Genomic DNA, 27,983 nt, shown 5'->3' with positions numbered 1-27,983 from the left:
AGAAAGCAATTTTCCCAAGGTCCCGTGGCTTCTAGATGGCAAAATGAGAACAGAACTGGATCTGATCGAGTTACAGGATCTCCGACTGACCTCATGGACTCACCTGCAGCCATCACTCCCTCCCCCCCTCCCCCGCCCAGCAGGACCCTCTGCTCTTCCCTCCCCCAGACACCATCACCTGGCCAGGTGTTCCTTGTCCCCGGTGTGCCTTCCCTTTCTTCATCTCCTGTCCAAGCCCCAGTTGCCTCTCAAAGCCCGCCCTCCCCCTCACTCCTCCGGGCTGTGAAAGCTCATTCTCATGACAGGACATAGTCAGTAAGAAGGATTTGCATCAGCTGAAGCCCCAGGGGGAGAGGATGCCGACAAGTACTGTATCTTTTACCACTCGCGCCAGGGTTTGTGAGGGACTTTCACGCCCTCTCATTTAACCCTCCCACAACCTGGGTAGCACACAGTCCTATCCCCATTTTATCCAACGAGCTTGGAGAGGTTAAGTCTGTCCACTGGGGATCGGTGGAGCCAGGAGTCAGCTTGTTTCCTGGGCATTTATTCACTCCTATGCACGTTCATTCTTGTGCGTTCACCTTGTCCACAGAACATGTCCTTACAGGCACAGCCTAGATCCTCAGCTCCTTTTTTTCTTTCTTCTTTTTTTTTGCCTCTAGAATGTGGTATGCCCATACAAGCGGTAGGCTTGGGCCAGAGACTCAAGATTTCTGGGCTTACAAACACATGAGCCCAATTGCTGCCAAGTTAGAAAATCCGGGGGCGGGGGGGAAGGGTGGTGGTGGGGGGTGGAGACATCCGGCAAACAGCATACAGTGACGTGACCTGCTCAGCCTCACCTCCAGCTGTGAGACTGCCCACCGGAGAGGAGACTGGGGGAAGCTCCAAGGTCCACAGTGCTGTTGGTTAGAATCATGAGACCTCGTGTGTGCCAGACCTCAGGTCCCCCCTGGCCCAGCCGTCTGAGCCTGAACACGTCCCCACGTGGGCCACAGACTCGTGCAGTTTTTCATGGCCTCACAAGGAGACAGCATCATCATTTGAATGACAGTTTAATAAACCACAACAGGTCACGTTTACCGTGAACCTAACTATATGCCAGATAGCATGCTAAACACTGTACATACATCCAACCGTCGCAATAACCCTATAGGGGAAGTACTATTATCAGTCCATTTTACAGCTGGGAACCTCAGGTAAACAGAGAGAAAGCAATTTACCCAAAGTCACAGTAATGAGTGACACAGCCGGGACTGAACCCAGACAGTCCGAGTCCACACTTCGCACGTGTGGCTGCCTAGCAGGACTTCAAACCGCTGTTCCACTTTGCCTGGAGAGGAGGGAGGTGCCCTACCAGCAAGGAATCCACACCCCGTAACACATTCCTGTTCGCTCATATAACCTCGACGCCTGACAGTGACTGACAGATAATAAGGAAGAACGTATTTTCTTGTTCACAGGAACACTGATTTTAGTGTAAAAGTTTAGAGCTGAAATTTACAGGGTCTATCTTGTCCAATTTCCTTAGCAACAGGATGAGGGCAATGATGGTTAGGTCAAGAAATGGATTTAACAGTACGACTTTTCTAGAATCATGGCCCTAAAGAAAAAATGAAATTATTAACTAAAAGTTAACAATAAAGAAATAATAATATTCCTTCTGCTTACTTTACAGTCTTCACCTAACAAGAGAACAAATTATATTAAAAAAAAAAATTCTTGGGGCACCTGGGTGACTCAGTCAGTTAAGTGTCTGACTCTTTAATTTCAGCTCAGGTCATGATCTCCCAGTTTATGACTTTGAGCCCCAAGTTGGGCTCTGCGCTCTCTACTTGGGATTCTCTCTCTCCCTCTTCCACTGCCCTTCCCCCCCTCAAAAATAATTAAATTAAAAAAAAATTCTTAACCTCAGCAGGAAAAGGGGGGAGAAACAGCGGTTAAGGTATCAAGTGAAATGAAATACAGAAATACAAAGGAAAAGTCACATTTTCGTGAAGGAAATAAGTCTACTTCTTAATGAATTAACAACTTAGAGAAAACAAGTGAATGATTTGCCTGACCCACACATGTACACACTCAAGTTCTATGATATGAATGTAGAGAAAGTGGACAATGGGCTGAAATAAACAGAAGAGAATTAGCGTCTCACAGTGGCCAAGATTCCAGACTTTGAAGTCTGACAGACAAGCATGCCCCATCATTCATCAGCCCTGTGTCTTCAAGCCCATTCTTTTTTTTTTACAATATTTTAAAAGTTTATTCATTTTGAGAGAGACATAGCGTGAGTAGGGGAGGGGCAGAGAGAGAGAGAGAATCCCAAGCAGGCTGTGTACCATCAGCACAGAGCCTGATGTGGGGCTCGATCTCATGAAACTGTGAGATCCTGACCTGAGCCAAAACCGAGAGTCAGACACTTAACCGACTGAGCACCCAGGTGCCTCTCTTCGAGCACCTTCTTAAACTACCTATGCCACCTTACCCATCAGTAAAATGAGGAAAAAACTGATAGCCACCTTGCAGGGTCAAGGAGGACTGCACGAGATAACCTGTAACAAACTCAGCACAGTACCTGGCATCTAGCGAGCGGGCACTGAATGTCTGCTACCATTAAAACTGTGGCAGCTGGTTTTATGTTGCTTTATAGAACATTTGGGAGAAATTGAGCTCCGCTATCTTTTTACAAATTGTTTAAAACACAGTTTCATTAACTTCACTGACACTTTACCTCTAATGCCTGCCGATCTTTCCCTGCGGTTTTAAAGCCCTTTCTCTGCATTTACAAAAAACTATAAACACAACTTCCTATATGTTCTTCTTCCTACTTATGCCCATAAAGTTAAACAGAGACAACACTTGAGAAAATATAAGAACGTGTGTTTCTCCTCGTCTCGATACTCAGCTGGATACCAGCTCAGTGTTTGTGGATGCTTTTCTGTGATAGAAAACTCAGGGAAACCGAAGTTAATATAAGGAATATCCTTCACGCGATTCTCGCCAGTTTTGATCCTTTTAGCTCCTGAAGAGAAATATGCCAATAACTCAATATGATGAAGGCAAACATTCTCATGAGTACGATGGATACAGGTGATATACAAAGAGTATCTCGGAGGGGAAAAAAAAATGGCGTCAGTGATATTCACCAAACCCTCAAAGATTATGGAGGGTTTAGAGTTACGGACATTAGCAATTCTGAGGAGGACAACTTTTGATGAAAGTTTGCCATTTGAAGTATTAGAACTAGAAGTTCTGTCGTCATAAACATCACAGAAGTAAGGGTCCTGCATGTTGTATATTCTACACAGTACTCTCAACAAAATGGGAGGCAATGACATTTTATTAAGTGATAGTAACAGAGATTCATGGGCAAGTAACAGAAAAGTTGAGTATTAAATATGCTTTTTATAATTCATAAAGGTGCGGCCCTTACAACAGAGGCCATCCAGGCCACAGAAATGTTGAGAAAACCATCCGAGTTGCTGTGAGGTTAGAAACTATCACAGATATCATCAAAATGAATATTTTGAATTTGGGTTCAGGCAATGCCCCCAAAACAGACTGTCATCTGAATCACTGCTGTGTCTTTCAAGATCCTTCAATAATATCACCGTGAACCTCTGTCTCTTTCCCTTCCGTTAAGTGGAGACTGTGATAGCTGCCTTGGATGACATGAGAACTCTGAGGAAAATAACCTATCTTATGAAGAACCGAAAGCTCAAAATAAATGAGAGGTGGCATTATTACTATTACGATTGTATTTTGCTTTCATTATTACTACTAAAACAATAGTTACAATTAAAAAAACTGGTACAGGGGCACCTGGGTGGCTGAGTCATTTAAGCGTCCGACTTCGGCCCAGGTCGTGTTCTCATCGTCTGTGAGTTCGAGCCCCGTGTTGGGCCCTGTGCTGACAGCTCGGAGCCTGGAGCCTGCTTCGGATTCTGTGTCTCCCTCTCTCTCTGCCCCTCGCCTGCTTGCACTGTCTCTCTAACTCTCTCAAAAATAAATAAAACATTTAATAAAAAACAAACAAGTATCAAATCTTTCAGTTAGTCTGCATTCAGAGAAGGTGGAGAAAACGTCCTTCTAAGTATGTGACAGTGTGACGATGGCAATGATTTACCTGGCTAGGTAAGATCCCCACCTCTCAGACCAGTATAATTGGTATTTTGAATGGGGCATCTAAACGGGGCTGCTAAACAGAACAAGGGAACTAACCCAGATGGAAGTGATCTGCCCAAGAGCATCCCCTATCGGAAATAAAATGTCCAGGTCGCAAGAATCTCTCCCAGCAGAAGTCCAGCGGGGCATGAATCACTTACTGGAAAACCTGCAAATGTCTTCATGAGCACCTGCCTGTACATGCCAGGGAGTGAAGGTGTCAGCTTGGGCTCAGGGAAAAGAAAATCTCGTGTGTTTTCTTCATAGAAGGCCAACTCTTCCCATGCTAGAATGCAAGGAGAAAAACCATAAGTAGATTTACGTTCTGAAAATGATCTACTTCTTGAGTTTAACAAAATAAGAGCTCAGACAGGTGATGGCAGAGAAGGCACTCAGATAAAAGTAGACATTTTGGGGCGCCTGGGTGGCTCATTTGGTTAAGCATCAGACTTCAGCTCAGGTCATGATCTCACGGTTTGTGAGTTCAAGCCCCGCATCAGGCTCTGTGCTGACAGCTCGGAGCCTGGACTCTGCTTCAGATTCTATGTCTCCCTCTCTCTGCCCCTCCCTTGCTCACACTCGGGGTGAGCTCAAAATAATAATAAATCATATTTATTTATTATAATAAAAATGTTTATTTTTATTTATGTAAAAATATGTATTTATTATAATAAAATGTTTATTTTTATTTATATAAAATATGTATTTATTATAATACAATAATAAATAAATGCTCAAAAATAATAAATAAACATTAAAAAAATAAACATTTTTATTAAATCACCTCTTATTTAAGAGGCAGAGTAGAAGACACTTCTACTGGTTCTTATCTCATGGATAAAACTTAAAAGTCTTCCGAACTCACAACAGAGAGAGACAAAAATATCTAAAGGATTACTCCACAAGACAGAACAAAGAGAAAAATCTCTTTTCATCCATCTGTCTGTCCATCCATCCATGCGACCACCCATCCTTTCCTTCCACATGTTTTCCAAGGACACACTTTGGGCCAGGTCCTAGGGACAGAACAGGAACAAAGCAGACAGCGCCCTGTTCACACAAAGCTTACAGCATAGACTGGGGCTCGACGTGTCCTGTGATGCAGAGATACCAGTATCCTGATGGCCCACAGAACAGCCGAGGCTGTGGTTCTTAGCACAGTTGGTACCAGCCTCAGGGACACTCCCAAGATTTGTGGGGACATGTCATGGGCAGGAGCCAAGGTGCCAGGGTCAAGACATTGCAACACTCAAGACACTCCTGCACAACATTCTAACATCATAACCGACATTCTTTTAGGCGAGAAGCTAATTCTTCCCTTATAATTAGCGAAGCCTGGAACCTCACGGCTACATGTAAACACAAAGCACTTTCTCTGCATGGTTTTAAAATACACTGAATTTTCGGGAATGCAGGTACCATGTGAATTAAGGGGCCGTCATACTTGACTGTGTTTGGGTTTTTACTGAGCCCCTACTGGCAGTTTGAAAACCATGCCACATCTAAATACTTCTTTGTGCCCACCATTTATGTATTGATACGCTATCGTTTTATTTGAAACCATTTTCCTTTTATTTCTCTATTTGCAGTGATTTGCTTCAGATGGTTATATTAACCATCAATATTATTTCAGTCTGACGAAAGGGATGTTACCAAACACTCATTACCAACAGATCTTGGGGCTACGAGGACCGAGAATCACTGAGCGAAGGACGGAGAAGCTGCCGTCTGAACGCTCCTCGTCTACACAGCAGGTGCAACACAAGAGGTTCAGACTAAGAGTGGCCTCTGTATGGCACACTGCCACAGAAGAGACTATGGTCAACCAGGTAGCTTTACTGTTTGGTGACTACCATTCTGTTTGTGAGAAGAAGTCTGACGAGGGTGGATTTCTGGCACATCGATGGCAGAAAACACCTGACATTATCACATATAATGGACCAATTTCTTCCTACTTATTCTTTAATACGGATGTTTGGGGGGCGCCTGGGTGGCTCAGTCAGTTAAGTGTCTGACTTCAGCTCAGGTCATGATCTCACAGTCTGTGAGTTCGAGCCCCCCGTCGGGATCTGTGCTGATGGCTCGGAGCCTGGAGCCTGTTTCAGATTCTGTGTCTCCCTCTCTCTCTACCCCTCCCCTGCTCATCTCTCTCTCTCTCTCTCTCTCTCTTTCAAAAATATATAAAACATTTTTTGAAAATTAAAAGAAATAAATAAATATGAATGTTTGGGTTCTAATAAGGATCCATGTGCAAAAAGAACGAATTCTATGGTTTTCGTCATCAGATCATGTGTCCCCACCCTTCTCTCAGACGTGCTCCGGCCACAACGGATTGATGATGTATCTCTCCCTCCTCCACCGCCCCGTCCTTCCTCTGCCGGTGCTGTTCCTTCCAAAATGTCCTTTCTTCCTTCCCATCCTGTTGAGATCTCCTTCGTCCTTCAAGCTTCACGTCCAATGTCTCCTCATGTCTCCAAAGTAACAGGTCCAAAACAACACCCTTGATTTTTTCCCACACATAAGCTCTCCCCTATTCTCCCTTCAGAGAGAAGGGAGCGTGTGCTCGGGCCAAAAGTCCAGGCTTTATCCTTGACTCCACTCCTTCGCCCCTCACGTTAACCCGCTAGCCAGTCCTGTGGACTCCATCTCCGAGATAAACCTGCAATCTGTCTCCTCTCTCCATCTTGACGGTCACTACCCCGGTCCCCGCCACACCACCTCCCTCCCGGACCACTGCCACGGCCTCCACACTGCTCTCTCTGCTTCCATTCTTGCTGCACTCACACCTGTCCTCCACACACCGCGATGTTATAAACACGTCAGACTGGGCCTTTCCTCTCCTGAGAACCTCCCAGCGGGCTTCCCATCACTCGCGAATAAAGCCTGAGCATCTTGCTCTGGACTTCAAGACTCCACATAATCAGGCCTCTGACCGCCTCTCCTCCCTCATGTTACCACTCTTCCTCCTCGGTCATTCCACGCCCTCCCTGCCGCCCTTCCCGTTGTCCCTCCAACACACCAGGCTCGCCTCGACCTCAGACGTTTGCCCCGGGTTCTCCCTGTAACGTTCCTTCCCTGGATCATTGCAGGGCTGCCTCCCTCCTATCCCATGATGGGCCTTGGTTGAAATTTCATCTCATTAGAAAGGCGGTATGCCCTTTGAACTTGCAGCCCAATGAACTTGCAGCCCTTAACGTACCACTCAGCAGGCTCTTCATTCGGATATGTATCTCTGATCCGTTTCCATCAACGTTCCATGAAAGCAGTCCCTGTCTGTCAACGTTCCTTACTCTGTCCCTGGCAGGGCTGTGCCCAGAAAGGTGTGAATGCCAGGCAGTTAGTGGCCCAGCCACGACGCCTCACCTGGAGAGGGACCATTCTGTCAGCGTTTCCCATAGGGCCCTTGAGATGTCATTAAAGATAGACATTTTACACCTGTGTTTGGGTGGCCGTCAGAACCGAGTGGTAAAACACAGCCCCCCGGGGCTGCCCCCAGACGGGTGCCTGGTACAGGGCGGACACTTGCTAAGTGCCTCTTGAGGGGATAATCGTGAAGACCGACGTGGAGTCAGTTAGCAGTAATCACCCTCTCTGAGACTCCGTTTCCACCACCGTGAGACAAGGCAGACAGACCAAAAATCCTCTGAGGGGTCCCTGGGTGGCGCAGTTGGGTAAGCAGCCAACTCTTGATCTCAGCTCAGGTCCTGACCCTGATCAGGGTCTTGATCTCAGGGTCGTGAGTTCAAGCCCCGTGTTGGGCTCTGCACTGGGGATAAAGCCTACTTAAAAAAAATTTTTTTCCAACCTTCACGGTTCATTCATTTCTCAACCATTTCTTTCCAATATTTTCAATTTCTTTTCATTCATACGTTCAAGAAATATGCATAGAGAACCTACTGTGTGCCAGGAGTCCTAGACCCTGCATGTATACTAGCAGACAAAATGGGTCCAACTCCTGCCCTCCTGGAGTTTCCAGTCTACAGATGTCAAAAAAACTATGCAAATAAATATACAAGGTACACTGATGACAAAGAGAAAGGTGGAGAGGCAGTGGAAGGCGGGTGCTATCCCAGAATCAATCTTAGCATCAATCATTTCCCAGTCTTATCCTGGCCACCTTTTTTATCGGTGCTCCCTAGGACGGGCATGGCCTCCCCCCCTCTGCCGGCCAGACAGACTTCCTCCAGTCTGAGGTCTCACAAGCGCAACCTGAAAATGGGAAGTGATGTGACGGTCTCCTCATCCGTCACCAGCAACGGAACGCAGCTTTCTGCTGAGGTCCACGTACAGTGGGGAAGAACCGTGTCCAGATGCACACAGAGCTGGTTCAGATCCCTGCCCCACCCTTTACCAGCTGTGTGACCAGGAGCACGTTACGTGATCTCCTAACTTCAGGGGCCTCTTCGGGAAAACGTAAAAGTCATCGTAGTACCTGCCCCCTAGGGCTACTGTGAGGTCACGTGACATATACAAAGCGTAGAGCACTCGGACATCACCTGCCATTATCGTGCCCGCTCCATGACACCAACCCAGCAGGGGTACGAGGTACCAGGGCCGCCCTGGTCTCTGGACGTCACGTGTTTTCAGTCACACGCTCCTACCGGGAACACCTGCGTGCATGGGACGATGCCTCACACACCGGGCTGTTCCTTTTTCCTTTCATGGGTTTTTGGCTAGCTCTTGTCACTGCATCCAAAATGACAGCTACTGAGTCACTATCGCCGTCGTTAGCAAGAATGAAGATAGAAATAAGAGGACAGAGAACTGGAGGCCTGCTCATCTACTAGCTTTGGAATCACGGGGATGAAGGCACTGAAATTGGAGGAGATAGATAGAAGGCTATGTCCTCAGTTCTCTCTCTGGTTCCATCATATTCTAGAGTCCTAACTGCCACCCAGTGTAAAAATGTTGGCACCCCACGAGGATGTTACAGCAAGAGCCTGGGTTATACACAGGCTGAGCGATACTCATAGGCCACGTGCTATGTCTGAAGGAAATCCGTGTTCTTATAGGCTAATGGCACAGACAACGACATCATCGATGCCGTCGATGAAAAACATTTCCCCTAAAAAGGAAAACGAATGAGGACTTCAAGAAAAAAAAAAACATTTTTTTTTTTGAGAGAGAGAGAGATAGAGAGCACAAGCGGGGAAGAGGGGCAGAGGGGGAGAGAGAGACAGAGAGAGACAGAGAGAGAGAGAATCTCAAGCAGGCTCCACGCCCAGTGCAGAGGGGGCTCGATCCCATCACCCTGGGATCTTGACCTGGGCCGAAATCAAGAGTTGGATGCTCATCCAACTGAACCACCCAGGCGCCCCCAAAATCGATCATTTTAATAACAATATTGTATTGAAAATCTAACATTTATAGAGCACATCAGAATCGACAGCTTGCTTCCCACTATGGAGTCTCATTTGATGCCTTCTCTACCGATAAGGAAACAGGCTTTGTGAGTAGAAGACACTTATCATGATGCCACACGGCAAAGCAGAAATTCAAAACCATATTTTCTGAGGCAGGAGTTCTGTTCTTGCTACAGTGTTCTTGCTTGTAGTGTTCTTTTACACTACAAAGTATAAAACCAAACTCTGATTGAGGGAACAGGTGCCCACAAAAATGGCAATTTACAGCTGGACTGAATGTACATGACTTATCCCCAAGTAGACGTTTTTTCTCTAAGAGATCAGTAAAAAGAAAGCGTCAAGCTCCCAGTCCAACAGGATTACACTGCTGCCCCCCTGTGTCCACTTGCTTTTTTCCCATCTTGGTAAACAAGAACCAGAGGCGTCTTTACAGCTTCTAAGCCAAATCTTTGGACCCCTTCATTCTTTAGCAGTAAAGCTGTGTGTAAATCTAAGCTACTTGTATCATTAACACATAGTCATAATATGTCTTTTGACTATCAGCGTGTTTGAAAGGAATGTGAATAAATATCAAACAATGAGGGGCGCCTGGGTGGCTCAGCTCATGACGTGGCAGTCGGTGAGCTCAAGCCCTGCGTCGGGCGCTGTGCTGACAGCTCGGAGCCCGGAGCCCGCTTCAGATTCTGTGTCTCCCTCTCTCTCTGCCCGTCCCCTGCCTGCACTGTCTCTCTCTCTCAAAAATAAACAAACATTAAAATTTTTTTTTAAGGAATCAAACAATAAAATAACATCTACAGCAAAATGAAAAGGTAACAATTCAGCCAAGTGAAGGGATGGTCCCTGTGAACCTACATGTGACCCATGTGACCCTACGGTGCAGCCTACAATGAGACAAATCATTTTTACTTAATTATCTGCTATGGAGACCCAGCAGAGCAAAAGGGCTTACAATCACCCTTCCGCCTGGCACCACTGGTGGGATGCCAGAAGCACACTGTGGGGCACGTTCCGGGCACACCCTCAATGAACACCTCGGGAGAACTAAAGGATCCGTCTCCAATGCATCTGAAGCTGAGTGGAATTATTTTGAGCAATTCTAACTTCATTCCACTAAGATTACAATCTGAAATTGAAGGACCGTAGACAAAAGGAAAACACGTCTCGTAAGGCCTCCACTTTGTATCTGAGTAACTTCTGAGTTATAAACAGTACGCGTGCACCCAGCCTCAGTATTCTCCAATCATCGTGGCTTCGAGCTATTCTTGCAACCCGCTCACAGATGGATTTCTGGTCGTGTGGAAAACACATGGTTGGGGCACCCGGGTGGCTCAGTCGGCTGAGCATCTGACTCTTGATTTTGGCTCAGATCATGATCCCGGGGTCGTGGGGTGGAGCCCCATGTCAGACTCCATGCTGAGCGAGGAGTCTGCTTGATCTCTCCCTGTCTCTCTGCCCCTCTCCCCTGCTCATGCTCTCTCTCTCTCTCTCGAAATGAAAAAAAAGAACATATGGCAATCTAAGATATATTAAACTTTAAAAAGCAAGCTGCAGAATATGTATATTCAACCAATATGTATACTAAACATACATATGATAAATACTAGATATATATAGCACATGTATGTATATGTATGTATATATATGCATGTATGTATTTTAGATTTTAAATGCATTACATATACTAAATGCATTTTAAAACATCTGAAAAGAAAATTATTAGTAATTGTTGTCAGGAGCTGTTGACGAATGTGGCTTTTGACTTTTCATTTTATATAACTTTGTGTTAGTTTAATTTTTACAGTGAGAGTATGTAGGTATTGGGTTATTTTTTTTTTAATTCGTGTAGAATTAAATAAGACCAAAATGAGTCTGCTTCTATTTTATTAACATACTGAAGTATAACTTGCCAGTTAGCATTGATATATGTTTGAACATAAAACTAGGTCAAATAAGGAAAAAAAAAAAAACGTGGAAAAAAATTCAATGCCCTGATTTTAGCCTGTCACTTTTAGGCTGAAAAATATTCAGTAAGAATTTCTGGAAAGCCAGGAAGAGGCACCACTGGCCTTCCTTCTCTTCTGTCTACCTAAGAAAGCCCTAACACATACGAGGGTACCCGTCCTTAGATCCACAGAGAGTGGGGTACTTCTCTGTTTCGGGGCCTCCTCTGCCAGTGAGCCAAGAGGCAGAAGAGCTACAGATTTCTGGGTCCCCTCCATCCCTTGGGGCCTTGACCCGCCACAGGCAGGGCCACACCAGGCACAACTGTGATCCTCTTAAAAGCCTCCACAGTCACCTCTGCTTTAGCTCAGGAATCTGCCAGGCTCACTCTCCTTCCCTCATGTTTTCTTAAGAAGAAGAGAAAGGGGCGCCTGGGTGGCTCAGTCGGTTGAGCGTCTGACTGCAGCTCAGGTCATGATCTCGTGGTTTGTGGGTTCGAGCCCCGCGTTGGGCTCTGTGCTGACAGCTCGGAGCCTGGAGCCTGCTTCAGATTCTGTGTCTCCTTCTCTCTCTGCCTCCCCCCAGCCCCCACTCACACTCTGTCTCTCTCTCCTTCAAAAATAAACATTAAAAAAAAGTCTTTTTAAAAGAAGAAAAATTCAAACAATAACGTATCAGAACATACAACAAAACAGGGGGAATCCATACACAGTAAGCATAACTTATTAAAAACTTTGGTAAAAATATCAGGAAGTTATACCAAATGCAATGTTAACATTCAGACATCACTCCACAAGTAACCACGGGGCACTGAAAGTCACGTTGTACAGAGGAAAAGAAAGAAAACAAATCATGGGAAAATGGAAATTTTTTAAGAAGTAAATTTTAAATTTGAGGTTGTCACAAATCATGTCTGCAAAAAAGAAGAGGCCAGAAAATATAGTACAATATACTTTAAAGAAATTATTATATACTCTGCAAACATGATTAATTCAAACGTTAATATCCAGCATTAGCTAGGATATGGGCAATGGACCTGCTGTATACACACTGCTGAACACAGTAATAATGGAAGCTTGCTGGCGATCGGTTTACTTTCAGATTACAGATATGGATGGATGGTTTAGTCGAGTCCCCGCTTATCCATGGGGAATTATATACCAAGGCCCCCACAGCAGACAGCATTGAATCCTACATACACTACGTTTTTTTCCTATACATACATACCTATGATAAAGTTGAATGTATAAGTTAGGCATAGTTAGAGATTCACAACAATAACTAGTAATAAAATAGAATAATCAGAACAACACACTGTAATCTCTGGCGAAATATCTTTTTTTAAGTGTTTATTTGGGAGAAAGAGTGCAGGGGGAGAGAGAGAGTAAGGAGGACAGAGGATCCGAAGCGGGCTCTGAGCCGTCAGCACGGAGCCCGATGTGGGGCTCGAACTCACAAACCATGAGATTGCGACCTGAGCCAAAGTCAGAGGCTTAACTGACTAAGCCATCCAGGAGCCCGGAGAAAAAAATAATTTTTATAAATATGTGAAAGACAAGGAAAACCTACATGTTCAACGATATCAATTTAAGGATAATTAGAATATTCTGGAAAAACACATAGCTATTGAAAAAAGACAAACTACAGACAACAACGTATAGTCAAAAAACCCCAAATATGATGTCCCTACTGTTTAGAGACTTTTAAGGACACATAAGTAAATTAATGGAATTCTTTATTACCATTAAAAAGAATGAGGTACCTCCAGGCTTTTAGAAATGACAACACAACAGTGATATTTGATGGGGGGAAGCCAATAAGAGAAGAAAATGTATGTGACACCATTATGTAGAAATTCCATATCTAGGTGTTCTGTCCACAGACAAATATCAAGAAACATGTTCACCAAATTATAAATAGAGGTTTTCTCATCATTTGGGAATGCTTTTTGCAGCAACTAAAAACCATAAAGCTATTTTCATCTTGGGAAGAGAAAAGGCAAAAACCCGTAACAGCAAAAATCAAAAAAGAATTCTAAATGTTTCTGAGTTTTAATGTTTATTTCTTTTTGAGAGAGAGAGAGAGTGAACAAGGGAAGGAGGGGCAAAGAGAGAGGGAGACACAGAATCCAAAGAAGGCCCCAGGCACCAAGCTGTCAGCACGGAGCCTGACGCGGGGCTCAAACTCATGAACCGTGAGATCATGACCTGAGCTGTAGTCAGACACTTAACCGACTGAGCCATCCAGGTGCCCCCTGAGTTTTAAATATTATCTCTCTCTCCCTCTCTCTCCCTCCCTCCCTCTCTCTCTCTCTCTCTCTCTCTCTCTCTCTCTCTCTCTCACACACACACACACACACACACACACACGACTAAAATCACCAGGTAACCAGCCACACTGAGAAACCACGTAAGAGAACTGATGCCACCATGCAGAAGTTTAGCTCAGGTGCCCTGCCATTCAAGACACACAGGAAGCAGAGGCACCACAGAATGGTTTCCTCCTAAAGTCCCATGATTCTGGCAAGAACTGCTTCCATAAAAGGGTCAGATAGTAAATATTTTAGGCTTTGCAAGCCACGCGGTCATAACTACTCAACTCCAGCATAAACAAAGTCAGCCACAGACAATAAATGAAGCATGGCCGTGTTCCAATAAAACTTTTTGGACGATGAAATGTGGATTTTATATAATTTTATATAATTTTCCCATCACGAAATACGCATGTTTTAAAATTTTTTTCCAACCCTTCAAAACGGCCAGAACCGAAGACAGTTTGGCAGTTCCTTAAAAAGTTAAACGTGGAGGTACCATATGATACAGAAACTCTACTCCTAGGTATGAACCCAAGAGAATTGAAAACATGTACTCACACAACAACTTGTACGTGAATGTTGATAGCAGTGTCGTTCATGATATTCAAAAAGTGGAAACAACTCAAACGTCCATCAACCAGGAAACAACTCAAACGTCCATCGACCAACGAAGGGATAAACAAACTAGGCGTATCCATATAAAAGCACATTATGCATCCGGACAAGGAACAAAGTAACGATAACAGGCTACAACCTGGGTGAATCTTGAAAACATGCCAAATGGAAGAAGCCAGACACCAAAGGCTACATATTGTCTGGTTCCATTTACACTAAATGTCCAGAAGAGGCACAGCCATAGAGAAAGTAGACTAGTGGTGGCCAGGGCTGTGGGAAGAGGGAATAAAGGGTGACTATTAAGGACTACAGTGGTTTGGTTTTGTTTTTTTTTCCAGATAATAAAAAGGTTCTGGAATAAGATGGTGGTGATGTTTGCAGAAATTTGTGAAGATACTTAAACAACTGAGTTGTACACTTGCAATGGAGAGGTTTATAGTATATGAATTAAATATCCAGTTTATGAATCTCAATTTAAAAAAAAAAATAGAAATTTAGCTCACGAGTCACACAAAACAAACTGCAGGCTGGACTGGCCTACAGTTTACCAACCCCGTTCTGGCATCTAACACAGAAGATAGTTTTGGGTTCGCCAACAAAGCCGAAGGCAAAAACTTGAAAAAAACTGAGCCAAGCTTTTCTTATTTGGTGATAATTAAAGTCATGAAAAAATGGAAAGCCAAAGTGCCTTTAAGTTATGCTTACTGCCACCAGACCCATAAAGTTACTTCTGTGAGAATTGATAAAATTCAACACACTGGTCGGGGGGAAAGTGAGTGTTCTAGAAAGCACAACTTGTAAATACCAGTCCCCATTCTGTCGTGCCAAAATCCCTTCAAAATTAAAATAAACTGATTTAGAAATGCATTTATGGGCACATTACCTGGAGATACTAGCTGTATTAATTCAAACCTGGTTAGGAAGCCTAAAATAGAAAAAATGAGAGAGTTTTTCATAATTGCTAAATTCAAAACTGTCATAACATTCCATTTATAATAATAATAATAATAATAATAATAATAATAATAATGCCATATCAACAAGGATTCAGGTATTTCTGGACCCAGTAATCCAAGGGCATAGAATGGGAGTAACTAAGTCATAAAAATAACATTTTGTGCCCTAAGAAGTATTGATGACATGGATGTAATATTTTGTCTTAAAAACGTATCCATAAATCACTGACATAAAAATCAGATTCTCATTTTAAAAATTCAAAATCCAACTCTTGTCCATCAACCTATACAAGTTTATCTTGCTTAAAACAGTATGCTCTCTGACAATATAAATGAAACATAACATATAACATTTTTTATACTTCCCGAGTGCAAAGTATATTTACAAATAGTGAGCCCATGTACAAAATCTATAAGGACAAGAGTAAAATTCAAATCTGAAAGTAACTTAAACATAAATGGTATAACAATAAAAAATCAATAAAGATAATTCCCCCAAATTATAGAAGTGAATACATTTTAAAATAGACAATAATGGTGGCAATCATAGACGATTATAGTTACTAATCCATATTATATATTTGAAAGTTGCTAAGAGGGTAGGTCTTAAATGTTCTCACCACAAGAAAGAGATGGCAGTTACATGATGGGAGGAGTGTGTTAGCTCATGCTGTGGTAATCATTTTGCAATATCTAAGTGTATCAAATCCACATGTTGTATACCTTACACTTACATAATGTGATATGTCAATTATGTCTCAAAACACCTAGAAGTCTGTATACAAGAAAAGTAAAATTCTCCCTCTGCAGACTTATGAAAAGCATGTGGATGTATGAGGACAGAATTTTAAATGCCAAGAAACGGACAGTTAAGGCAGTTTGTAATTTTAGGTTTTCCAAGTAGGACAATGGGAATGTTAAGCCCTCCATTTGTCTCAGGCTCTAAATCCCTTACGTTCAGTGAATTCTCACTATATCCCATGTTCATGGACTGGAAGACTCGATATTGTTCAGATGGAAACATTCCTCAAATTGATCTACAGGTTCAAGGCAACCCCTATCAACATCCTAGTTGGCTCCTTTGCAGAAACAGACAAGCTGATCCTAAAATTCACATGGAAATACAAGAGAATCCAAATAGCAAAAACTGCCTTGGAATGAAGAACTAAGGTGGAGGACTCACATTTCCTGATTTCAAACCTCACAAAGTTACAATAATCAAGACTGTGTGTTACAGGCATAATGATGGATATATGGATCCACAGAATACAATTGAGAATCCAAAAAAACCCCTCATATTTACAGTCAGTTGATTTTCAACAAATGTATCTGGACTATTCAATGGGGGGAAAATACTCTTATCAACAGATGAGACCAGGACAACTGGATACCCAGATGCAAAAGAATGAAGGTGGACCCCTACCTCATGCTATTTACAAAAATAAACTTAATAGGTGTCATAGGCTCAAATGTAAAAGCTAAAACTACAAAACTCTCAGAAGAAAACACAGACATAAATCTTTGTGACTTAAATTAGGTAATGGTTTCTTAGGTATGACATCAAAAGCTCAAGTAAAAAAAGAAAAACGAATAAAACAGAATTCATCAAAATTAAAAATTTTTGTGTTTCAAAGAACACCATCAAGAAAATGAAAAGATAATCCAAAGAATGGAAGAAAGTATCTATCATACATCTGCTATGGGACTTGCATCTATAATATACAAAGAATTCAATATGTTACAAGTTCATAATATATTACAACTCAATAATAAAAAGTCAAATAACCCCATTAAAATATAAGCAAAAGCTCTGAACACATATTTCTCCAAATAACATATACAAACAACCAGTCAGCACATGAAAAAATGCTCAAAATCATCAAAACCACAATGAGATTTCACTCATACCCACAAGAATGGCCACCGATCAACAGGACAAGTAACAAGTGTTGACCAGGATGTGGAGAGATGGATCCCTCACGCATTGCTGGTGGAATGTAATATGATACAGTTGCTTTGGTGAAGTTTCTCCAAAAATTAAAAAGAATTACCATACGACCCAACACTTCCACTCTGAGGTATAGACCCAAGAGAAATGGAAACACATGTCCACAAAAACACTTGTACACAAATATTCACAGCAACGTTGTTCATCATAGCCCAAACATGAAGAAAACCCAAATGTCCCTCAACCACTAAATGAATAAACAAAATGTGGCACAGCCATACCATGGAACTCTACTTCGCCACAGAAAGAAATGAAATACTGACACATGCTGTAGCAAAGATGAATCTTGAAAACATGCTAAGTGAAAGAAGCCAGTCACAAAGGACCACATATTATATAACTCCATTTATATGAAATATCCAGCATAAGCAAATCTATAGAGACAGAAATATTGGTTAGCAGTGCCCTAGGGCTAGGAGTGATAAGGAAGAATGGGTTTAGGGTTTCTTTCTATGGTGATAAAAATACCCTAAAATTAATTATGGTGATGGTTGCAAACTGGTACAGCCACTCTGGAAAAGAGTATGGAGTTTACTCAAAAACTTAAAAATAGAACTACCCTACGACCCAGCAATTGCACTACGAGGTATTTATCCAAGGGATACAAGTATGCTGTTTCGAAGGGGCACATGCACCCCCGTGTTTATAGCAGCACTATCGACAATAGCCAAAGTATGGAAATAGGCCAAATGTCCATTGATGGATGAGTGGATCAAAAAGAATGAAATCTTGCATTTGCAACCACATGGATGGAACTGGAGGGTATGATGCTAAATGAAATTAGTCAGAGAAAGACAAGTATCATATGAGTACTTTAAGATACAAAAGAGATGAACGTAAGGGAATGGAAGCAAAAATATTATAAAAAACAGGAAGGGGGACAAAACGTTAGAAACTCTTAAATATGGAGAACAAACAGAGGGTTGTTGGAGGGGTTGTGGGGGGGGATGGGCTAAATGGGTTAGGGGCACTAAGGAATCTATTCCTGAAATCATTGTTGCACTATATGCTAACGAACTTAGATGTAAATTTAAATATTAATTAATTAATTAATTTTTAAAAATTATGATGGTCACATAACTGTATGAAGATACAAAAACCATTTAATTATAATATATAAACAAACAGAAGTGTACCATCAAATAAATCCCATCGCTATCTAGAAAAGGGTTTGTAATAGAATCAAAACCATGATTCAAATTTGACACAGACTCTTGAATATAAGTATGGATCAAAATGGAAATATCACAATACAGAATTAGAATACAGAATTTTATATCTGCACACACAATAACATACACCCAATAGTTGTTCTGCTTTGTTTTAAGAGCACTTACTTTCTAAAATTTCTGCTACAGCCCCAGGATCTATTGCATTTTCAAATACCTGCAGGGAAAAAAAATGGTGAAAATAAATTTTCAAAGATTAATATATGCTTATAGAAACTGTAGGTTTTATCTTTCCAAACAATTAACACATGTCAATTCCAGCCATACAGTATTTTAAAATTCAACAGGAGTATCTTTAACGTGTATGCGGCTAAAAGTTCAACAAATGACTATAGAATGAGAATAAACACAATACCAAGTACAAGGAAAATCTGAGTTAGCTGACTCTACCCCATGCTCAAAATGTCATCAACTTGACCTAGTCTTACAGTTTGTGGCTAAAAGCACATCTGGCATCAACCTCAAAGAGTCTTGCTTGAATACCTAGAAAAACATTCTGCATACCACGGACACTCATTAAGTGATGTTAACTGAATAAACGACTCTAACAATCGGTTGTGCTAAACAGGAACCTCAGCACAAATTCTATGTGCAACACAAAAGAAAACCTACGCACCCTCCTACAGAACAAGATAACTAGAGAGAGGGAGAGCCTCATAAGTTTAAAGTATATCATGAAGCACAAGACAAACGTTGTGATATCTGCCTAGCCAATGCCAAATCTGCTTATTTTGTCCTTGAGCTAAAAGGGTCTGGGACAGGACTGAAATTGAAAGCACACCACGTCCGTCTCCCTAAACTCTGGAAGCCTGCATGAAACCAAAGTTTTCACCAGAGTTTGGTTTCAGGCATTAATGTTCTGATGTAAATGGTATTTAAACGTAAGCATGGTTAAAATCTGCTCTTGATCTAAAGCCAGGTCTGCTTTAACTACAAAAGTGGAGGCTATCCCCTGCAATCCGTTTTTGCCTTCCTGACCTAGATGTATCAGGGCAAATGTGGGTGAGGGTTTTTTTCCCCCCTAAAATATTTCAGTAATGGCATCCCTTCACTTCATCCATGTTTAAGGATTTTCTCAAGTATGACTCTGGGGAGTAAATGATCAACATGAACTGTTCAAACACAATGTCTCATACGTTCGTTATGAACAGTTTATTTATCCAATTGCTTTAGGGTGTTCAATTCTGGGTTACACAGAAGGTCCAGAGACGAGAAAATGATTTTGATACTTGCTGCACGCATTTGCAGCTGGAGAACAGAACAAATCCAAGAACACTAGAGCCGAATGGAGAAAGCTGGAATATGAACCCAAACTGCATGAGGGCAGTATTTCAGATTTTTAAAGAACCACATTTTATAAAAAGAAAAATGGCCCATGATACATATTTGACCAGCAACCTTAAATGCACAGTTTTGTAAGAGAGCAGGAGAGGCATCTAGAGTATGTGTGAGTCTCTCCTTCCTTTTCTACACATCAGGGATGTTGGACTTGATGACCTCCAAGTTCATTTACAGAATTATCATTCTGTGCTTCTTTGACTTTGTACCCTTGGGTTTCTTATAAAAAGATTTCTAAAGTCTTCTACAGAAGCAAACTTGATAAAAAGGAAATTCTTAGGGGAAAACATAGACTGGATTTTCACCGCTCACTTCCTACCACTACTAGTATCTAGTAGAAGGAGGTTGCTTTCGATTCTGACTGTATGTCCCAAGGTAATAGCCATTTATTCTTCTCCTCTCTTATCTAACCAGTTTGGTAGACTCTGTTTAAATAAACAAGCTGTAATGTACAAAAATATTATCTACAGCCCTAGCCTGTTGGAAAACCAACCCTCATCTCATCGCCCATTCTCAGTTCAAAACATGTCATTTTCTGGGCAGCACCATCCAGACCTTTAAAAGTGATAGGCTCCATGCTTCCGATTCTGTGTCTCCCTCTCTCTCTGACCCTCCCCCCATTCATGCTCTGTCTCAAAAATAAATAAACGTTAAAAAAAAAATTGAAGATAAAAGTGATAGGCTACACCCTGGAGCCCTTCCCGGATTTGTCCCCTCTCCCAAAGAAGCAGCTCAGTGATATCATTTTGAAGGGAAATCATTAGACTCATCAAGGTTAAAACTGATTTCACCTCCAAATTCCAAAACAAAAACTTCAAAGGACCGCCAATGAGTCACAGTAATGAACTTCATATTCTAAATTGAGGCGGGAAGCAGGTTGATAAATGTTCTATTAATATCATGTTCCTATTCGTAGGAATGAAACCTAGTCTTTATCACTGTAGCTAAATAAACCAGGTATGGTCTAAGAATACTCAGTAAATCTGAAGAGGCCTGTTTTGTTACAGGATTTCAGGTACAGGGTTTTACTAATTTGAATCTAGTTTTTGTTTTTTGTTTTTTTTCATTATTTCTCTGAGTCTACCAATTTGTTTCTAAGGTCCATAATTCACTGATAATCCCTGTCATTAATGTAACGCAACTGCCTCTAACACCTCCAGGAACTTTGAGAAAATGCTCTCTCTGCTCCAGTTAGAAAAATGCCATGGGAGTTCCAAGAATAGAAAACATCGACCAGGGTATTTAGCACTAGGTTGACAGCACTTGGCTCAGACCTACAATGTAAAAGCTATTCCTCCAACTACGGTGTGCTGAGGCCGCTTCAAGTCATTTTTTAAAGAAAATGTACCAAGTAACTTTTTAAGAACCGCGTTCTTTATAGGAACCATTAGAGGATCTTCAGACAGCAACATCTACATTTCTCCGTTTAGCAATGAGAAAGTCAAGATCACCTTTTCAAACCTCATGCTCTGCTGAATCATAATAGGGAACACAGAGGGAAAGCAGTCTGTCTCCAGGTACTGATTCAGGAGGTACACCCCAAGGTACACATCTTGCTTGTCGGGAAGGAACACCCCTGGACAAGAAATCTTAAAAACAAAGAAGAAGAGAGTAGAGAACAGGGCTTGGTTCGTTTCGTGTTTGAAGTGGAGCTGCGTTCCCTAGGCTCGCACGGACGCGGTGGAATTCGCCGCCCCGCCATCTCCCACACCTCCGCCTTCCTTGCCCCGTCCCCCCCTTCCCCAAGTGGAAACGCCAGTCTCCTCCCACGTCTCCGCCAGGTGTCACAATCGTCCTCTCGCCGGCCCTTCTCCCCGCCCCCGCGGGGATGGCAATGCGGAAGCGGAAGAGGCTGCAGGGCCGGGAGCCGCTCGCTAGGCCGGTCGGGTCCTGGGGTCCGGGCCCCCCGCCGCGATGCCGAGCCCCCGCAGGAACGTGGACGCACGCCCGCTGGCCGCCTCCGCCTCGAGCAGCAGCAGCGGCCCCGGCAGCCCGGCCCACGGCGGCGGCGGCGGCGGCGGCGGCAGGTTCGAGTTCCAGTCCCTGCTCAGCAGCCGCGCGCCGGGCTTGGACCCCACCTGCACCCGGCTCCGCGCGTCCGAGAGCCCGGTGCACCGCCGCGGCTCCTTCCCCCTGGCCGGGGCGGGCCCCTCGCAGGCGCCCCCGGCCCCGCTCCCCGAGGAGGACCGCATGGACCTGAACCCGTCGTTCCTGGGCATCGCCCTGCGCTCCCTGCTGGCCATCGACCTGTGGCTGTCCAAGAAGCTGGGAGTGTGCGCCGGGGAGAGCTCGTCCTGGGGTAGCATGCGGCCCCTTATGAAGCTGCTGGAGATCTCGGGCCACGGCATCCCCTGGCTGCTGGGGACCCTCTACTGCCTATCCAGGAGCGACAGCTGGGCCGGGCGCGAGGTGCTCATGAACCTGCTCTTTGCCCTGTTGTTGGACCTGCTGCTGGTGGCCCTGATCAAGGGGCTGGTCCGCAGGCGCCGCCCGGCCCACAACCAGATGGACATGTTCGTCACCCTCTCGGTAGACAAATACTCCTTCCCCTCGGGCCACGCCACCAGGGCCGCCCTGGTGTCCCGGTTCATCCTGAACCACTTGGTGCTGGCCATTCCGCTGAGGGTGCTCGTGGTACTATGGGCCTTCATCTTGGGCCTCTCCAGGGTCATGCTGGGGCGGCACAATGTCACCGACGTGGCTTTTGGCTTTTTTCTGGGCTACACGCAGTACAGCATCGTGGACTATTGCTGGCTTTCACCGCACAATGCCCCGGTCCTCTTCCTACTGTGGAGCCAACAGTGACACCATCTCATTCATCATGACACCAGGAGATCTGAAGGTTTCCACATGCGACCATGCTGACAAAAACCAGCCGCACTCCTGCTCGGCCCTCTAAGGACATTTCAGGCTTCCTTTGAAATTTCAGGTGTCATTCCATCTTGATGGCTTGCTAGGCCGGAGAACGTGCTGGCCATTGGACCACAGCCATATTATGGAAAGCAAAAAAAAAAAACAAAAAAAAAAAACCCAAACCTCTCTATTACAACAACTCTCTATTTATTCAACAATTGTTTGTATCTCCAGAACAACTGCAAAGAAAACAAGCTGGGGTGATTATAATACTGCTGTTTTTTAAAAGTTGACATCGGTAAATTTTGTGTTTTGTAGTTATCCTGTAAGTCAACGTATCACCTGTAAAGTGAACTTGGGGGAAAAAAGCAAAACATGGTCTGCATTCTGTAAATGTACATGCAGATGAGCCACCTACTAAGCCTGGTTCTTCTGAGGTAGACTGTAGACAGTAGTTTAAGAGTCTAAAGCATGGGTTTTTCTCGCTGATTCCCTGAAAATCTGTTGCCACAGTGTCTTCTTAATCCCGATTTTCTTGATAAGCTTATTTTGTTTATTGTCTCTTCCCTCTTTGTGGATTGGGTAGCGAGAAGAGAGATTATAGTATATATCTTTCTTTCCTTTCCTCTACCTTCTCAAAAATTCTTTAAATAGATATATATCTCCCAGTACTCTCTCATGTTATCTTTTTGCATTCAGAGAACAAGCCAAGAACTTCCTTGAAGAAGCAGCACTTAATGTAGATATGGGCATATCTACAGTGCCAGTGGAGAAAGACTGGGACCATGACCAAATGTGTGATTCTATTGACAACAAATAGCGTGGCATGACAGAGGGCAGAAATGCCCATTGAGGACGTCAGGAACTAAGAGTCTGGGGGTGAGCTTACCACATGTGATGGCAGGGGGCCAGTATGGCAGGAGATGGGACTGTGCTGCCCACTATCTCTACTGACAAAGAATGATGCTTCTCTACGTAGGTAATAAAATAGGAAAATGACTTGATTCTTTGCAGTGCAAGGGCATAAGCTTTCTCATATGTACCACAGGGATGACCCTGTATACTACGGTTTTTCGTACAGAATCCCATTTCCCTGTGCACAGCACACTTTAGGTAACAGTATTCAACTTGAAACTCATCAGGGGAACCCACTGCTATACCAGGCTCAAGGTATAACTAACTCCTAAATTTGCCTTTATGGTGACCTTTACATTTAGATCGGTTTATCCATGGTGCCTCCCCAAATCACAAGACCAAAGACCACCAAACGCAGGTTGGACTCTGCTCATTATTCTTTGACCAGGAAAGACCACAAAACGGGATGTGCTTTAAATGCTCCCTGAAAGTCCTCCCTGAAAAATGAGAACCTTTAAATTACCCGTGGAACCGGTGTTTTCAGAGAATGAGGAATTATTTTGACATTTATAAATTGAAAGGATTATGGCCTTTGATCTGCCACATAGAGGTGAACACTAGAATCTGGAGAATAGCGTGACAAGTAGGTTCTGATTGGGTGGAAGTGTGAACCTCCTGAGCGTGAGAGGCACACTGAAAGAGGAACTCCTCAAAGTAAAATAAAGTCATTTGCATCCCCACAACATCTTCCGACGTGGACTACCTCTTCTCTCGCTGAATCAGCCCAACTGTAAAGCTCTAAGTGGTCTGCTTAATTGTTTAACCTTAGAGAGATCTTTGTTTTAATCCAGCAATATTCGGGCCAGCTATTTTTGGAAGCAATGACATTTATTGCCTTTGCAGTGTTCACAAGTCTGAATATTGGGGGCTCAACACTAGGCTTCTCTTCTGGTCCCTGGAATCCCACATCTTAGTTGTCCAGACCTGACTTTGCAGGCTTTTAAAGCACAGATCAATTCAGCTGATGTTTCTGAAGCACTCTAAGTACTGTAGGCTAGAAAACTGATTTTACTGTAATCGTGCACTGAGGAATGCTTTTTAAAACTTAAAATAAAATAAACCAATAATGTTTGAATGGAGCGAGATGCAAACTGGTTTAATCTTTGCCTTGATGAGCAGGAAGACTGATTTATCACTCAGCTCCTCAAGAATTCCTTCCTCTTACTGCAGAATTTTGAGACTTGGCATTTGATGGAGCACAACTGATAGAGTCTGGTCCTATTTGCTGTTAGCAAAATGGGACAAATCCAGGAAATTTTTATCTTTCAGAACTGCATGTCTGATGAAAGCACAGCACGTGTCACTTGTACGGAGGCTGACAGATCTTCCATGGCCGTAACCCGTCGGCATTTCGCTTGTACTCACGGCCAGTAGAGACGCCCCTACAGCTGACAGGCAAAGCTGTATGACAGTCTGTCACCAACTACAGATGGAAGGATTGGAAAATATAAGCTGAATTAAAAGAAATGCCTGATCCCAAACAGGAACAATGCAGTCACTCTGCCACAAGCACCTCACTTGAGCAGGATTCAGTGGACAATCATAAAACAAGTGTTGGTTGATTGACTTCCCTTTTGGAATTAGCAAGCCAGAGCCATCTCTAGGGGAAATACCTTAGAATATATTCAATTGGTTCATAGAGGTGGCAAATTATCAGGAAGTCATTGGGCTTTATGGAATTAAACTCTTCCCTTGTTATTTAAAGGAGGGTGTTGTTGTTTTCTTTTAATTCTTTCACAAATCTTTATCCTGGAAAAAAATAAAATTCTTCTTGGACTTAATGCAAGGCTATTATTAATTTTTTTTTTTTTTTAAATTTCAGAGAGTGCACTCAAGTAGGGGAGAGGGGTAGAGGGAGAAAGAGAATCTGAAGCAGGCTCCTCGCTGAGCACAGAGCCTATGAGGGACTCCATCCCATGACCCTGGGATCATGACCTCGGTGGAAATCAAAAGTCAGACACAACCAACTGAGCCACCCAGGCGCCCCCATTATTTTAAAGTAACAGAAAAATTTAGGATAAAGCTAACAAGTCGTTGGGGCGGGGGGAGTTGGAAGGGGTTGGGCTGAATTAAGAGTTAAGAAATCAGGAAAGACCAATGTAGAGGATCTTAAGGACTGAGAGGTATGATCTGTCCCAAAGACAATGATGTGTGTGGTGAGGTGGGTAGGAGGTGGTGAAAATGATCAAGACCATTTAGGAACCCTGGGCAGAGAGTGTGATTTGGGGCAAGGAATGGAGGTCGGTCGACTTCTCTTACCGCCCGGATCTGGAGTTCCACCACCACCTCCAGAGGCATGGTCCCCTGTGTGGGCGAAAAGCACTGGAATGAAAAGATCCTTTTGTGCTCAGCCCTGGGCCAATTTTTCTTGGTTTAGCTCAATCCCTAGGGCAAAGGTTCCCAGCAGCTTCCCCAGGCCCTTTATCCCCTGGTCTCGCCATCCGTCCCCCCGCCCTCCGCCCCAGCTCAGGTCCCTCCCACCGGGATGGGTCTCACACTGCGCGAGCTGGAGCCAAGGCTTCCAGAAGGCGGAAGCGTCGCGTTGCCATGAACGCTCAAACTCGCAACCTCCCACCTGGAACGCGCCAGCGAGGCTCTGCGCAGGCGTGCGCGCCCCCGGCTGCCCCACTGGGAGCGCGGCGCGCGCCCGAAGTGGGCTTCCCAGGCTGTGCGCAGGCGGGAGAGCCCCAGCAGGTGCAGGCTTGGCGGCTGGATCCTGAGCTGCTGAAAAAGCTCCAGTTTCCCTTCCCCCAACCCTCTCCATCACCTCTCTTTATGGCCCCCATTGCTATGTTAAAATGTTCACAGAGTCCATTCTGAAAGGGGAATATGATCATGAGCTCCGTTATCATTTAAGTGCTACCCGCTTTTAGTAGCTGTAAGACCGCCAAGCCCCAGAATTTCTTTAACAGTTCAATTAATATAATAGCCTGTCCCTAAAGGTACTCTCTTGCTTACGAAATGTTATGTCCTTATGTTTGGTTTGGAAAACATGGCCCCCTTCAATAACAAGAAATTAACATGTTGCTTATTGGAAATACAAGGATAATTCCGAAAGAGATTTAAACGTTTGGTTTCCACGTTAGCCACAGTAGAAATATTTGTCAGTCTCTCTTTTCTGGCGTCTACTTAACCGGGAGCAAGCAGGGAGTTACATTATCTCCCAGTGGGTAGTTACGGTGGTTGCCAAAGGCAGGGCCACACTGTAAAAACCATCAGAGGGGACAGGCAGAGAAAAAGTTTTTCACCAGTACGGGAAATTGCTTTTTGTCCATTCACTGTATTTAACAGACAAAAAGACAGGAAAGGAGGCGGGAGTGACTGCTTCTAGCCAATCTGAAAAATCTGGGAGGGCCAGTGCTGTCTCTGGAAAGAAATCTTAAATTGTGATGAGTCATTTATTACTAAACTTTTGGAGATTTATGCCACTGCAGAAATCCAAGTGCACAAAGATGTTCTGTGACAAGAATTAGGCATTCTTTGGGAACCGGAGTTCCTTTCCCAGCAACAGAAAGACTCAGTATGATGAAGGAAGGTATATTATGTCCTTATCCAATCTTTGTTGCTCTGTCTGTCTGCATACCGAGAGAAACACAGGTGCGTGCTTGGCCCCCTGCAACATCCGGAGAACTGATTTGTTGACTCACGACAGCGTGCCGGCACCCAGACCAGAGCGGGGATATACAGGATATACAGGAACATATGCAGGGATATACAGGGACATGAACTGTGTTGACCCTCACGGGTAAGTTACCACCACCAATGCTAAGTCATCATGGAGAGAAACAACCAAAACAGATGAATAAATAAGATGGATAGATGAATAAGTGAGATGAAATAAATAGATGAATAAATGAGTGGGCAGGGACACAATGGAAGGGAGGAATCGATCTTTCTTGAGAACGTGCAAAGTGCTAGGCACATTGCATATGCTAATTCATTTCATCTCCACATTAACTCTTGGAGGAAGAGATTCTCCGTTTGACAGATGCGGGATCTGAGACCAAACAGCCTTTTCCCCAAGGTCACACGGCTAAAGGGAAACAGCCACACTTGAATCCAGGTGTGCCCTACCACATCACTGCCCCTGTGGCATAGAAATCCTATTGATTTCTACAGACACACTGCCCCATCCTGTGTTCTTCCTAGTCTTAATCGGACTCTCCTTGCTTGGCTCCTAGAATACAGCCCTTTTCTGGTTTCCCTTCAACTCTCTGGCCACTCTTTCTCTCTGTTCATCTTCCTCTACCTGGCTATGCAGTGTTTCCAGGTCCTTTCCTTTACATA

The 27,983-nt window shown here is 43.7% G+C and overlaps 2 protein-coding genes and 1 non-coding gene across 3 annotated transcripts in view; 2 read left to right on the top strand and 1 right to left on the bottom strand.

Annotated features, from left to right (window-relative positions):
• SPATA6L (spermatogenesis associated 6 like) overlaps positions 1-26,262 on the bottom strand; it is a 47,625-nt gene extending 21,363 nt beyond the window's left edge. The window contains 6 exon segments of the mRNA XM_019463708.2: positions 4,326-4,450; positions 15,281-15,322; positions 18,699-18,747; positions 21,380-21,517; positions 25,956-26,000; positions 26,195-26,262. Coding sequence (XP_019319253.2) covers positions 4,326-4,450; positions 15,281-15,322; positions 18,699-18,747; positions 21,380-21,517; positions 25,956-26,000; positions 26,195-26,245 — 450 coding nt within the window. The 5' untranslated portion in view covers positions 26,246-26,262.
• Positions 11,898-11,982, top strand: TRNAC-GCA (transfer RNA cysteine (anticodon GCA)). The gene has a single exon. It is a non-coding gene; the product is annotated as a tRNA-Cys (tRNA).
• On the top strand, positions 21,607-22,950 carry PLPP6 (phospholipid phosphatase 6). Its single transcript, XM_019463714.2, has one exon. It carries the CDS (start codon positions 21,843-21,845, stop codon positions 22,731-22,733), a length of 891 nt encoding a protein of 296 aa, XP_019319259.2. The 5' UTR covers positions 21,607-21,842; the 3' UTR covers positions 22,734-22,950.
• Positions 26,263-27,983: the final 1,721 nt, after the last annotated feature.

Source organism: Panthera pardus, unplaced genomic scaffold, assembly GCF_024362965.1.
Source record: "Panthera pardus isolate Hobbes unplaced genomic scaffold, ASM2436296v1 HiC_scaffold_20, whole genome shotgun sequence".
Classification (NCBI taxonomy): domain Eukaryota; kingdom Metazoa; phylum Chordata; class Mammalia; order Carnivora; family Felidae; genus Panthera; species Panthera pardus.
This window is presented reverse-complemented; position numbering and strand designations above follow the sequence as displayed.

Coding starts and splice junctions, on each gene's coding strand:
- PLPP6 (XM_019463714.2), top strand. CDS start 21,843: ATGCCGAGCCCCCGCAGGAACGTGGACGCACGCCCGCTGGCCGCCTCC.